Here is a 14,708-nt window from a genome sequence, read left to right on the forward strand (position 1 = left end):
GTATACTTCACAATGGTCATGAAATACGTTTTGCTCTTTTGCTCTGGAAATTATTATATTGCTCTGCTATAATCAGTAGGACAGAGCTATGCATGGTATAACTCTCCTGAAGCATGGGGATGTACTGAACGTGACTCACCCCAGCAGCGCGTGTGGAGCATTATGCCTGTGATGGCATCCAACCAGAAAAGCAATGGGAGAAGATTCATCGTGTGCGAAAAGATTTGGCCCATTTGGCCTTTTCATTTCTTATAATAGCAAACACTTCTAACCAGAAAAGCTGAATGTGGTTTTGATTCAGTTTTATTGTTGGGGTGAAAATATTTGCGTACATTATTGTAGCTTTTGAGTCCTGCTGTGCGTGACGGCGTTCTTGGAAACGTGCGTGCAGTTGGTTTCGAATCATCGTCCCAACAGGATCTCTTATGACTTTGCTGTAGGATATAGTCCTGAAGCACGCACTGGTACTATACTTTGCTGCTTCCTCTGATGTCAGTAGCTTCACACCCATCGTCTTGTGAACCTATATAAAAGTTTATAGTATAATGTGCTCAGTGTGGGAGGTGCCTCCCCATTGCTGAAGATGTTGCCTGGGTTTCTGCTTCACCTTTGCAGAGGGAAGGGGTGACAGGGGGAGTAGACACCCTGCCCAGCAGGTTGGGGAGGAGACCTCTCAACCACAGTTGTCACAGTGTGGGTCATGGTGCCCATGTGGAGCACACCTGTGTGCTTGTAGGTCCTGTCGTAGCAGCTGAGGCCCTGCTTAGCTCTGGGTTTGTGATAAATGAGGCTCTGTGGCGTTTAATCTTGTAACCATCTTTAATCTTCACGCTTAGAAAATGGCACTTGCTTTCTCCATTTCGGAACACATAGCGTCCCATCAAAGGTTGATGCCTGGTCTTACTATACAGTCTCTGGAAAGAATGTCACATTCTGGAGAGATTCATACCACTGTCTGTAGACAGCTGCAGAGATGCTGCTCTACATTGACTGTAGAGAGGCAAGAAATTCTAGACCAGGTACCTAAATTTCAGACAGCTGAGGTGTAGGCGAGATGAATCTACACCAAACTGTTCAATGGAACAGAAATTAAAATGGTAATGTCATTGTATCACCTTAATTCTTCAGATTGTCTTATGCCCTCTTAGAAGTAACAACAGAGGTTTATGGTTTCAATTGACTCTACAAATGTATGCAATTGGAGAAATTTGAAGCCAGAACTTATCACATGTTACAGGAGTAAAAAAACTTGTGTCACACAAAGGCTCTGTTTAATTATTTTTGGAGGACACAAGGGAGTAGGAAGCCTCTCTGCATTTGTTACCTGTCTTGTGTTAGCTGTTTGGGAAATCGTCTTTGTTTGCCATGTGCACTGTCATGTTTGTTGCGACACTGGGAGGTCAGCTGGGGTTACTGTCTCTGGCAGCATTCATGCTTAACAGCTGTTCCCCGACGTTCTTGAACTGCTTCTTATCTGTGTTTTCCATTTTCTTCCACCAGTTGTAATCATGTGTGCCAGCGGTGACACAATCAGGAACATCATGCTGGCCGCTCATCGGCAAGGAATGACCAATGGGGACTATGCTTTCTTCAATATTGAACTCTTCAACAGCTCATCATATGGTAATGTTTTTCCTGCCCAAGTATGTTGCAAAGTCTTTTGTAGGCCTGGCAATATTTTTAGATTTGTTAGCCTCAAAATGCGCTGCACTGAGTCCCAGAATTCACCACCATCTCTCCCTGTTGTTGCAGTTAACTTCCGCTTAGGCTACGGTATTGCAGGAAATAAACCAGACCTGGTGGCTATAGTTGCCACTGAGTGCATCACAAGATGCCAAATACACTGTAGGCGTTATTTATTTAATTACTGTAGGCAGAGGCGTTGGTTATAGCAGCCAGGTGTGGTACCCCACACTGCAGTGTGTGCGCTCAGCTCTGGGTTGCTTGCACCATCGCCAGCCTTGCGACTGGCAGATCTCAGGGCAGGGGTATTCCTGGCTCCCCCGTGGGCTGTGGCACACGCGGATGGCTGGAAGGAGGCGGTTGCAACAGCCAGAGCCATGGCAGCTGGAGCACCAGGGTCTCCAGAAGTCATCTCTGTGCTGGGGGATCCACGTGTCTGATTTGTTTCAGCTTTTAATCGTGACCTACATCTGCAAAAATATTTAGCGGTGTTGTGTTGAAGGGAAAGCACTGGATGTGACATACAGACTCCAAATGTATTGGTAGGGTGGATAAAAATGGCTGATTTCATCCCTAAGTAAAAAGAATCAGATTTGTCAAATTAAAGCATGACTTTAAAATGTGAATTAAATGCATTGCTCTTTGAAATATGCCTACATTCAGTTACATTTCAAATTATGGCCATGCATGGCAGGGACTAAACCTGCTCTCAGCCACTACAGCTGTCTCAGTTAAATTCATAGTACTAGAGCAAAGTGTTTGCAGAGTTCTAAACAACGTCAGATGGCTGAAGCTGAGGCAAGTTCCTACCTGGGAACTAGGTTTTGTTGAAGTGTCAGTGTAGCTTTTGAAAGGAGCAGCCTCTTTGGCAGGTGCAGAGAAAATAATTTCCCCCCTACAGGCTGCCTTTAACTAACCCACGACAATAACGAGTTAATTTCAAATCGAAAACCAAGTGGGAGTTGAGAAGGAAGGAAAAGTTGGGGTTTTTTTCTTTAAAGCCTCAAAAAACTGTCAAACAGGAACAATTGAAGTCTCAAGGATTATGTATTTTGTTTAAAAAAATCAGTTAATTATAAGTTAAATTATTTTGCATAGACTTCTTGTTATCCATCTACCACCTCTGAGATTATTTTTACAATAAACAGTGCTGTTGAAAAGCTCTAAAATGAACGTATGTAGCTGTTTAAATTTGGAGATGCAGATACCACTGCATGTGTATTCTAGGTTAACTAAAGAAGTGCCAAGTTCTGCCAGGTAATAAGGAAATCGCTTGAATAACTAGAAGATAAAGTTGCAGAACAAGATCAAAGCCAATGGTTCAAATCAAGGTTTTCTTTTTGTGGAGTTGAGTTTGGAGTGACTTCATCCCTTGTGGCATAAGCAAAACCATTTGGTGTTGCAGCCTTAATCAGGACCAGGGCAAAAAGCTGAAGGTCTACCCATATCAACAGTCACAAAACCCTGAAGTTTTGGCCCTTCTGTAGACCCTGAGAACTTTGCAGGCTTGGCTTTACTGTAAACCACTGATCAAATAACCCCTCTGGCTGCCGGCAGCAGCTCATTACTGCTGTGCTACTGCTGCATTTCATCTCACTGAGCAGAAATGTGTCAGAAGTGATTCATCTGACTGTGGGTACAAGTCTGCATGTGAGCTGGGCTCCCTTTGGAGCCACAGGAGAGAAGTAGGCACCCTGGACCACGATTCACCTCATCCTTAGGTGTCCGCAGTGGCTCAGATGAACAAAACAACTCATGGTTTCCTTGGCTGAAATGAGTGCAGGGTGACTACCTGGGAAGCGCTGAAGCTGGCTGGAACAGATGGTACCCAAAGTTTTCCTTGAGCAGAGGATGCTCATGTAAGAGCAGCAGCTGCAGGAGGTGGGCTGCTGTGTTTTGTGATGGTTTTGCTTTCCAGGATGGTAGCTGCTAGGACGTAGCAGCGGTTACAGGAGGCAGCGTTGCAATCCCCAGAGTCAGCACCCTGCCCCAGGAGGGACCCCAGCATCCCAGCGGATGTGTGTGTGGGGTGTCTCAGTGATGCAGCCCCAGCGGATGGCACTTTGTTCAGCCGTGTACAGGGCACTGCTCTGCCGTCCTGGCGTGGGTCCTCCATGCAGCATGGTGATGGGGGCCATTCCTGTGCAATCGTATGGGAGTGTCAGCAGAATCATCCTCTGCATTGCAGGTAGTCCAGTCTTCTTGTAGCTTTTCCAAGGGATTAATGAAAACTGTCTGTATTCTGATGTAGTGTGGTTAGAACGTGGCATTTCCTGACATTTCTAAGTAATAATTCTTTTAAACCAATTTTTCTGTTTCTTTGTGGATGTGTTTCCTATGAAGAGTGAAAAGTTGACTGTTGCGCAGATGGTCATCACATGTGGAAAGCAAACATAATAGAGAAATGTAGAGAAATTCCCCCAAAATTCCTAGTTCCCAGTGCCTGTACTCTGAGGTACAAAATCTAAGAGTGGGTGTGATTGCCAAATTGGGACTTTGCCTTTAAGTTCAGATGATCGTATTGCAGTTTGTTGCCCTCTGTTCTGAATATTTTTAATTTTTCAGAAGAGCAGGCCTATTAGATGCCAAGGCTGCAATAATTGCACATGAGTACTGTGGCAAGATGACCTCCCACAAAATAATCCATGAAGGAATTTAAATAAGTAAATTATTCTAGGAACGCTGTTATGCAAGTGTATCTTCCCAGCTCCCAGTGTCAGGATTTTTGAAAATAAATATGTATAGTGTCCAGGACGGAAACTTACATTCTACCAGCACTACCATTTTTATTTTTTTTCCTTTTTCTATAATCTCACTCTTGTTAGCCATCTCCATACAAAGCTGTAGCAAAGCCCTCTGTGCTGTAGCCTCTGCCGTACTTCTTGAATACCGCATTTCTGAAATGCAGGTACCCAGCTGGGGCAGAGGCTGTTCAGCTTCGAGGCTCCGGCAGGGCTTTTGTGGGGAAGCTAGCAAGACGTGCTAGCTTACAATTGCCAGATGTGTGTTTCTTTCTTCTCGAAAGCAGTAACAAGGACGGCATGCAGGCACTGTAGGGAAGGGTGCTCCCTCTGAGGGCAAAACCAGATGGTAGCATGTTAGTTGCTCTCCAGTGTTTTCAGTGGGTCTGATGAATAGGGTCCTGGCGTAAGTAATTTTTACCGGTTAAACTTTCTATTGGAAAAGAAATCCCTAAACCAAGGCAGATGTATCTAGAGCTTGTTTCTAAGAGAATGAAATCACTTAAAAAAAAAAAAAAGGAAAAGAGAAATTAAGAATTAGAAAGGTTCATGGTATTTATAAAGATGACAGTCCTAGCTTGTGCTGAGCTGTTGTAAATAAGGCTTTTCTGGGATGGAAAAGAGAGGTAAAAGGGCTCAGGTTTTCCTGTGCCTGCCTCCCATGCTGGGAGTGACAGGAGCTGCCACGGAGCCAAAAGCAGCAGGAGGAAACACTTGTCCTCTGGAGAAGTGCAGGTCCTGTGTTCCTTCCCTGTACTCTGAGGAAGCAGAGCAGTTCTCCAATTACATTTATTGTGAAAACAAAAGAAGCAAAAAAAAAAGCCCCAGCAGCAGTGCTGGAGCTCTGTATTCACCTGCTTCGGGGGAACTGAGGTGGTCTGTCTGTGAATTTGCTGTTGCAGGTATGCAATGCAGCTGGTAGCACTGTGCAAGGAGCACCGTGGGTTTGATGCCTGGATTCTATTTCCGTTAGCATCTCCACTCCCAAACCGCTTGCTTCTCTTGGTCCAAATGACACCATGGTCCTCGACACAAGCAAAGCAGCTACCTGCTGTCTCATCTGAGGGTCCTGTGTGCCTCCATGTCACCCTTGGGAGCTTAACATAGTCTTCGTCTTGGCTCGTTTAGCCATGATGGGGTTTGTTGCTGTTGTTCAAAAAATAAAATGACTGTCTAGCTTTTAACTATGTGTATGCATTTAAAGGCACACTGCTTAGGGCTACCAGTGTTCCCTGTAGGCCTCTTTTATGTATCATTTACTTGAAATAGCACAAAACCTGGTCCAGGGCAATGTGAACCTTTCCACTGATCTCGTGAAGCTTTGGATGAGGGTCTCATGGGCTGCTAAGGTCAGGCCCTGTTAGGCAGAAGGTCTCTTCTGCTAATTAACAACCACTCGGCTATCCTGCTTTTTAAAAATCTGATTACTTCACTGGTGGTCTGGGTTAAATTGTTCCCCTGCTGTGACACAAAATGTGTAAATACAGCATAGGCGCAGTGTCCCATTTTATTTCTGAATGTTTCTTTTCCACTAAGAGCAGGGCTGGTCTGGCAGCCACTGCACACATGGTTTTTTCCTTGACCGCTGTGGGAGAAGTAGCTGCACCATCTGCCTCCCATTCGGGGTGGTGATCGTACTATTGACTTTACTGGTGCCTTTCTGACTGTCCAAGAGTGTTGCTGGTGGAGTGATGTGTTAACAAAAACTTTGTGGTTAAATCCTCCCTCACTTGTTCTAACTTAAATATCTCTGCATTCGAGATCAGGCACGTGTTTTTTTGCTCTGAGATGCCTTCTCATGCTTAGGCTTCATCCCACCCTTTAAAAATAAGCAAGCACAGCATGGAAGTGAAGCTGTCCTGTTTGCACATTTACTTTCCACCAGCCGTTCCTCCCAGCCCAGTTTCCTGCACGTCTTGGAGCAGGTTCAGTTCTCCCTTGTACTCTGTCATTGCCCCAAAGTGTAGGTGAGGGGACTTCTGGGTGGAAAAAGGAAGGCAATCCTGTAATGGTGCCTAATTTGGAGTTGGAAATATGCTTGGTTTCCCCTTAGGAAATGGCTCTTGGAGAAGAGGAGACAAACACGACCTTGAAGCCAAGAAGGCATACTCGTACCTCCAAACCATCACTCTGCTGAGGACCGTGAAGCCTGAGTTTGAGAAGTTTTCCCTGGAGGTGAAAAGTTCTGTTCAGAAGCAAGGTCTGCATGAGGATGACTACGTAAGTACTTGATGATAGACTTCAAGTCTTAGCATCTTCAAAAACATGCTCCTAGTTAAAGCAAAAGTAGCAGTGAGACCTTATCAGGACAGAATCACCTGAGTTCATTTGTAAAATCCCACTGTTGCCTATAATCTTCCCTTTCCCTTTCCCTTCCTTTTTTTTTTTTTTTTTGTTGTTGATAATTCAAATAGGGACAATAGACTTGGCCTAGGTGCACGAGGTCTGTGCACCACCATCCATGACCAATTGTCCTGTGCTTGTCCCCTTGTTCATCAGCAGGAAGGCTGCGGAAAGGCAGATTGCCAGGTCTCTCTCCCTCTCCCACCAATCACTTGTCTTTTTTTAACAGGCAAAGAACTACATTTTTCTTTTTTGTTTTCTCTCAGTAATTTTTTTTTTTTGTAGAATCAGATCTCAGAAAGTTACACTCTCTGTATGGTGTCTGATGAAATTTTTCTTGATGTGAATGAGATAAGTTACTTTGTTTCCCAACTAAGCACATTTAGGTTGTTGCTATTGTTTATTTTAAACAGTCTAAAGTATTGGTGTAGTCCTTGCGAATTGTTTTAAGCCTAGGGGAGTGCCACTGTCCTCCAGAGATGGATGTGGGAAAGTATGTCTTTTTTCTGATCTCTCCAAATGCAGGAGGAAGATGCCTATGAGAATTGCTTTTGAGCTACCGCTAAGCTAGTTTTTTAGGTGTTTTCATAGAAAAGTCTTCTGTGAAAGCAAGAATATATAGCACATACCTATAGGGATTTCTGCGTGCTGATACAAGTACTTCTCAGACAGTCAGCCTTCCCCATGATGGGGAGTAAATTTTCCAAATAAGCTCATAAAGAAAAGAGGCTTGATGAGAGTTTGCTCACTCCTTACCTGTAGGAAATGAGAGCTAGGAATTTATGCCTGAAACTCAAGAAAGGAACCCAAACTCCTGATTTGCCAGCTCCCACTTAGGCACCTAACTCATCTCTTTGCTCTAAGCATTGTGTCCCTCGCACATGGAGGCGTCATCTTTAGTTCAAAGCACAAGCTGCTGAACTTGAATGTGGTGTTAATAAATGACCTTTCCTGCAGTTTATTGCATAACCTCAGCTGTCTTCAGAAAACCTGTGCTTCTTAGAACTTTAATAGGTTTTATTTAAATATTTTACTTAACATTTTAAGTTTAAATCACATCACTGGCCTATATTTTTTCTGTGAAACTTTCAAAGTCTAGGCAGGCAGAAATAGTCTTTTGTTGGCATTCTTTGCCTTGGGTTAGTAGAGAAACCCCAGCTGCTGAGTTCAAGGTGCTGGTCTCTGAAGAACCTGCTAAATGAGTTTTGAACAAGGCATGGGACTGTAATTTGTGCTGTTTCTCTCTTTTCCATCCATGTGCCTCTTCGCAGGTGTCACTTAGCAAGCTATGTACCTTGAAAATCTGCCATGTGCTCTTGGTTGTGGTTGGCAAGATATGTGATTTTGAATATTAAAGATCCAGTCATCCCCGGTTCTGTGGCTTTTCTAGTCTGGGCAGTGTGACATTTCCGCAGATGAGAAAAGTGTTAAGCTGCTGAGAGCTCAGTATACTGTCTCTCCAGCCCTTGGGCGATGGGCCGTGCTACAGAGGGCAGTTTGGAGGCAGGCAGGGGGGTGCTTTGCTGTTCTTAGTGTGGGGACCCACTGCAAACCCTGTGCAAGTTAAGCGTTGATAGACACTGGATAGATACCAGCCCTGTTATGGTCAAGCAGAACTGGATCTATGAGAGAGCGAATCCCTCTGTGCCAGCATGGGGGAGGTGTTGCAGGCTAATGTATTTGTTGGGGAGACTCCTTGCAGAGCTGCATACCTGCTGCCAGAATTCCTCCTTTCTCTTTCCTCATCCATGGTTGCTTGTGCAATCAGACGTCTGTGCTGGCAGTGCTCCTGGCTGTCCTAGGGCAGCTGCGTGCGTGCCTGGCTCCCTACCACCTCGTCCTTGACCTTCTTCTGCCTCGCTCTGAGGGTTGCATCTCCCTATAACCCATTCCCACCTGTGATCCAGAGCTTTTCACTTTGATCCAAGCACTCCCTGACTCAGAAGTGTTCAGTCTTTGCGAGGGCTGGGCAGTGGCATGGGGCCCCTCCTGCGGCTGCCTCTCCCGCTCTTCTTCCCGCTCTTCCTTTCCTACCTGGAGGCTGTAGGGATCTGGGGCTCTGGGTGTAGGAGATACAGATCTTGGCTACAGGGGAAGGAGGTTTGGTTTCAAACTCATAGGGTCCTGGTATTACATGGATGCTTAATGTATATCTCATTAGAGCCTCCCCTACGTGCTTTCTCACAGCCTCCCAACCTAGTGGGAAAATAAAACTTCTTTAAGCGGGTAATCTTGGGTTGAGCATAGCAAAAACATTAACTGCGTTGTTTCATTAACAGTGTGTGAATTTTAACTGTCTGGTTCACTTTTCATCATTTATGATGAATTTTACATTTCCCCACTTTGGACAGTGGGAAAGAGATGCTTCATATTCCCTTAACTGTTTGTCCTGCTGCCATGGTCAGAGGAGAAACATTTCAGGGCAGCCTTCAGGCTTAAGAAAGAAATCCATTTTAAAAACTAACAGTGAAAAATAAAAAGCCCAGCTGAGGGCCACTTCCTTCCACTCTGAAAGATATGTGGGTAGTGGGCATCTCATTAACGGCGCTTCTTTCGGCAGCATGGGAAGAAAGCAGCAGTGTTGGCTGGGGCGCACGTTAAGCAAGGCTGTGTCCTCCAAGGGAAGCTTGGGAGGGAGAGGTGCTTCGGCTGAGTGGGTGGGAAGTGACAGAGGTGGATTTTTCTCTGTTGAATTCTGCTCCTGAAAACAAAAACTCTGGTGAAAGATGGTCAGTGGTATAGTCCATTTCAAGTCCTATCCACAGGTATTAAATATAATCCTCATCCTTTTCTACAGGCTGTGTGCCAAGAGGATGAACTCAGGGAGGTTTGGGTTTGAAGCATTCAGTGCTTCTCTGTGTGGATTCTTCCAGTGTCATGGGAAAATGGGGCCCTGGGTCTATGGTCTAAATTATCTTGCAGTGACCCTAACTGAAACAGAAGTTGTTAGCACTGCCATTTTGTCCTGGCCTCTTGCCAGCACTATTCCTAAAGACATTATTATCTACCAAAACAGAATATCATAAAAATGGAAAGTAAGCAGATGACAGAAGGAAAGATAAGGGAGACAGAAAGGGCAAAGTCCTAAAGCAGCAGCTGTCCAATTGCCGGACTGGAGAACACATACAACCCTTGGAGGAGTAACAGGTCACAGAGTGTTGCTGGCCATCTTCAACTCCAACTGTGAAATCACACAGAAAAGAGAAAAACGTGTTGTGGGTATGTCTTTCCCAGGTCAGAAATTGCTGTTGTTTCTGCATGGCTGCTAGGCTGTGGCAAGGGGGAAAGTGGAAGAGCCTGCGCCTTGTGAGTGGGCAGGAAAGTGTGAAAAAGGCAATTTCGCTGACTCCTCCAGGAATCTCTCTTGTGAAGGAAAAAGCTTCCTTAAGGACCTTTTAACTAAACAGCATTGAAAATAAGAGCGGCAGAGAGGTTCTGAGAAAGCATCTTAAAAGTATTTGGGTAGGTAGTAATTGCACAGGACAGGCCTAAAAATTATGTTGTTCCTTGCCTGCAATGTCCCATTGCAACATCCCGTTGCAACAGCTGCCCGAGGGTTAGTGCAGCCTGTTAGCAAATATTGTTAGTTTGCTTGGTCACCACTTTCAGAGTCTGAAAGCAGTTCCTGTCATGTTAATGTAACCCAAAGGACTGTGGGGTGAAGCATCAGATCTGCTCAGCCCTCATTTCAACATTCAGTAGCGTCCTGGTATTTTTTTCAAGAAACATCCTGTAGTTCTGCGGAAAGCCTGATCATTTGACTTTGTGCCTACCTGGAGACTGACTTCTCTGGTAAAATAGCCAAAAAAAAAGGAATTTTTTTCAAAAATCCATTCAAATTTGGGGTTCAGGCATAAGGACAGTAAAATCACTTTAACGCTATTACACAAATTATAGTGGTTTTCTCACTTCTGTAATGTTAATGTGTTACCAAGACATTAAAAGCAATGTGTCCTGGTCTGTATAAACCAATTGGTTTAATTAAACCAATCCTTCATTTAATTGCAAAGTAAAGGACAAGCTCTGCTTGCAGAGCCTAGGTGAGGCAGACAGCAATGGGAATTGCATGCATTTACTTGAAGGAAGAATTTGAAACTGTCTCTGAATTGGTGTGTGAATAACTCCCAACAGACACTCTAGTTAAAAATGTTTATGAATAAATAGGGTTTCATTTAAAGTATACGCATAAGCCATTTTTATTAAATAATGCCGAACACTTAATGAATTGGCGGTAGGCTGCAGTTTGGAAGCTCTTAATGCCCCTTCTGTTCCTGACTCAGGCCTAGGATTCAATAAATGTTTTTCTAATGTCCAACACAGTATTCTGAGCTGGGATGATTTTACAGCCTGGGATATTTGCTCTTCTGAGGTTACAGACCACCCATGGCTTTTTTTTTTCCTTCTCATTTAAAAGCTGAAAATGTAACTAATTAAACAAATATTTCTGCTGTGTTAACTACATGACAGCATTGTTCACAAGGTGGATGCATTGGTTTTATCCTACCTACAGCCCTTTTCACAGCAAAAACGAGCAGCAGGAGAAGGGAACTGGAGCCCAATTTATCTCAGTGAAAGAGTGAGCTGCGTAGATTAATTAGATCAGTGAGATGCTTCTGCCTATTAGAAAGGGCAAGTCTGTTTTATTTAATGAGAAATCATCTGCATAAGAGCAACTGTTCGAGCTCCAGCAGTTAACTACAAAAGCTACGTGGGAGGTAGCTGTGCTCATAAAGTTTATCATCTAATCCATAACATCCGTGCCAGACTCTTCCCTGTGTGTATTCCTTACGTCAGCCTTTTAATTAGGTTTGTACACCAGCTAAGATAAGGGTGGGAAGACACAAGCAATTCAGTCATGTCACTGAGACACTGAAAATGTAATGTATTCAGCAGTGTACATCCCACTTGTCTTTTTTCAGGCAGAAGCAGGCAAGATTAATGACGGGCAGGCTTTTGTGTCTTTTCTGACTACACCAGGATGGGAGAGAGTTTTGGGGAGATTTAAAAAAAACCAACAACTAAACCCACAACAAAACTCTGCCAGGGAATAATTTGTTCAAATGAATAGGTCTATTCAACTGCTGAAGAGCTTTGCTAATTGTGCTTGAAAGAATAAAAGCAAACCACAAGCTGCTTTCAGCAGCCGGAAAAAACGGATTCACATGCCAGCTTATTAACAAGATGAATTCTATTAGTAAAACATACTTAGGATTTTCGCAACCAGCCCTTCACCCCTTGGAATTAATGAGTTTCTTCAATTTCTGTTAAGAGTAATGCTGAACTCTGGACTTTTTTTTGCTGAAGTTAATGCTTTCTCAGTGATATGAAAGACTAGTGTCTTCCCTGTTGGGGTCTTAGGCAAAACTACAGTGTGATAGTATGTTATTTGCCATTAACAGATGTCATAAAAGACAGTAAAAGAAATAAATGATTCTTGTCTTTTCCAGTGGATTTCTGTTTAGTTTTTTTAGCCTTCTAAGCATATTTTTGAAGCTGTCTAAAACCATGGAAGAGATAGTATAAAATTGTAGGTAAATCTGAAAATAGTAACATCTGAACTTTTTGGGAATGTAAAAGTTTAGAGCTGATCTTCATGTATATGTTGTATATTTTCCATAGCCCAGTGTTTTTACTTGGGTTTCACAGATATTCACATTTCACTTTACTAAACAGACACTCAGAAATTTATGTGCAAGGCACTGTCCCTTTGAAGTACTTGCTAGAAATACACCTTATTTTCCACTAATAAAGTGTAAAAAATGTGTCTTCCAGCAAAGTTCATAACCTGTTTTTGTTTTTAATACCTCTCCATGCCATTTGCATTGCTAATGATCCAAAAGCTAATTTGTCCAATTGAAGTCTTGCTTTTATGTAAATTCTTAGGATTTTTCATACTGGTCCTCAGGTTGTTGTTTGAATGAACACAAGGGAAGACCGTATATCTTATTTTGCACAACATCGCACTTAAAAAATGGAATACCTTTTCTAACTGACTGTCTAGCAGCTAATACCACCTTTTATGAGCCTTGTTCCCCAAGTAGCTCATGAAAATAGCACTCAGTTGAAAGTTTCCTTTTTAACTGGAAAAAAACCTTGTACTTGTTTGAGCTGCTGATATGGTGAAAGCGATCCCAGATGACAGCAGAGCAAGGTCTAACTTTATGACATTCAGGTGACAAGTCTTCCTGGAAGAACAGTATAGGTAGCAATCAGTAACTGCTCAAGCCTGTGATCTCTTGCTACATCAGCACGTTCATTTCTTATGGCTGAGTGCTGGGAGGTTAAGCAACCTGGATGTGGCTCTGAGAAAGACCCACTCTCCAGAGGGACAAATGTTTTAAGAGGAGGGCATGCCACCCCCATGTGTGAGTCAAGTCACCTAGGTGCCATCAGCCTTGGCAGAGCGAAGGCAACAGCAGGGCTCAGGCCTGGGTTGTGAGAGGAGATGAGCGTACCGCTCTGCCAGCTCTGATTTTTTTTTTTCAGTGGGTATTTAGCAATTCCTCTAATGCGGAGGGGTTACTGTAGTCGGCCTGTGAGGATGGGCTGTGTGAATAAAGGCAGTGGTGTTCTTGTGCATGCAAGGAGCTGTAGGAACCCACAGGAGGATACTCCCAACTTTCCTTCACTCTTTAGTAGATTTTTTTTTTTCATTAGGAAGAGAAGCCTGAGACAAAAATCAAAAGGTTTAGTCCATTCCAAGAAGAACTAATATATCAAGGCGGATTGAAAAGACAAGGACCGTCTGTGTCGCAGAGCAAATGAATAAGAGGGGCATGAGAAAGGGGCATGGGACAATGGGAGGAGGGTAGGTGAGGAGCTCCAGGCACCCTTTGCTCAGCGGCTGGGAACAAGGCGACATTCAGTAGGGAGGAGGGCATTTACATTTGATGGGACACGCGTTTGTACAACGCATGCAGTTAACCCACCAGACTGCAGATTACAAAATACCTTAGAAAGCAAAATCAAGCAGGATCTCAGGGTTCAGACAGTCAATAAGGAAGCAAGAAGCTAAAAGAGATGTTTTAGCCTTTTGGAGGGGCTGTAAATCCTCAATTTTTGAGGTGTTAACTACTGTGCTGGTGCTGGAGGATGGGAGGACACATTCCAGTTGTATAGCTGGAACATTACTGCCTGCTGACAAGTACACATAAATCTCTTCTGCGATAGCTTCTGTACCTCTCCTTTCCCATGCGAGTGGGATCCTCGCAGGTCTGCCAGCAAAGGGATGGTTAATCAGCCAGCTGAACACCTTTCATCAAATACCCAGTGTCTGAAGGAAAATAACAAAACCAAGTAAATAATTTTTAAACTATTTGGAATGGAAGCATGATTAATAGCAGCCTGAGGGTTTGCATTAGTTCCATCCCATTAAGGTTTAGAAGTTCATATGCCCATTTACCTTGGTATTTAATAAAAGGATCATTTGTCATGGCAACCTCAGCCTCAGGTGGGCTTCTCTGGCAAATGATTTACTCCCAGCCCAGAGGTACCCCAGGTGTTGGCAGATCATCCCTCTCCCCCAGCACCTGGATTTCAGCTCCAGGATGTGCGCACCCCAGGATGCCCTGCAGACAGGGCAAGGGAAGGGAGGAGTTCAGATTCCCTCAAAGCAGGGATTTGATCCTGAATTTCTCTCATGCTAGCACAGCAGTTGTAGCCCCAGGGCTTTTAGATGAAAGGGGCAGGGGATTTGAAAGGACTAGCTCCCTGTGGGGTTTTTGTAAAGACTTGACTGCACCTCCATGCAGCAGGGAGTTCGTTACCTGCCTGTGTGAGAGTAACAGGGTCACAACCATCACTCATTCTCCACCTCCTCTGCTGGCAAGGGTGAGGCGGGCTGCTGGTGCTTATGAATCCTAGTTTTGTGTGCCTAATTTTTGTCTGGTACTGAATAAGGAGCTTAGATGAGTAATCTCATCTCCAAGCATACTTTTGAGC

The 14,708-nt window shown here is 43.9% G+C and overlaps 1 protein-coding gene across 2 annotated transcripts in view; it reads left to right on the plus strand.

Annotated features, from left to right (window-relative positions):
• Positions 1 to 14,708, plus strand: part of NPR3 (natriuretic peptide receptor 3) — a 40,461-nt gene that overhangs the window by 3,963 nt on the left and 21,790 nt on the right. For both annotated transcript variants that reach the window (XM_075740824.1, XM_075740825.1), the window contains exons 2-3: positions 1,501 to 1,623; positions 6,478 to 6,644. In XM_075740824.1, coding sequence (XP_075596939.1) covers positions 1,501 to 1,623; positions 6,478 to 6,644 — 290 coding nt within the window. The remainder of the gene's footprint in view (positions 1 to 1,500; positions 1,624 to 6,477; positions 6,645 to 14,708) is intronic.

This window comes from Balearica regulorum, chromosome Z (genome assembly GCF_011004875.1).
Source record: "Balearica regulorum gibbericeps isolate bBalReg1 chromosome Z, bBalReg1.pri, whole genome shotgun sequence".
Taxonomy (NCBI): domain Eukaryota; kingdom Metazoa; phylum Chordata; class Aves; order Gruiformes; family Gruidae; genus Balearica; species Balearica regulorum.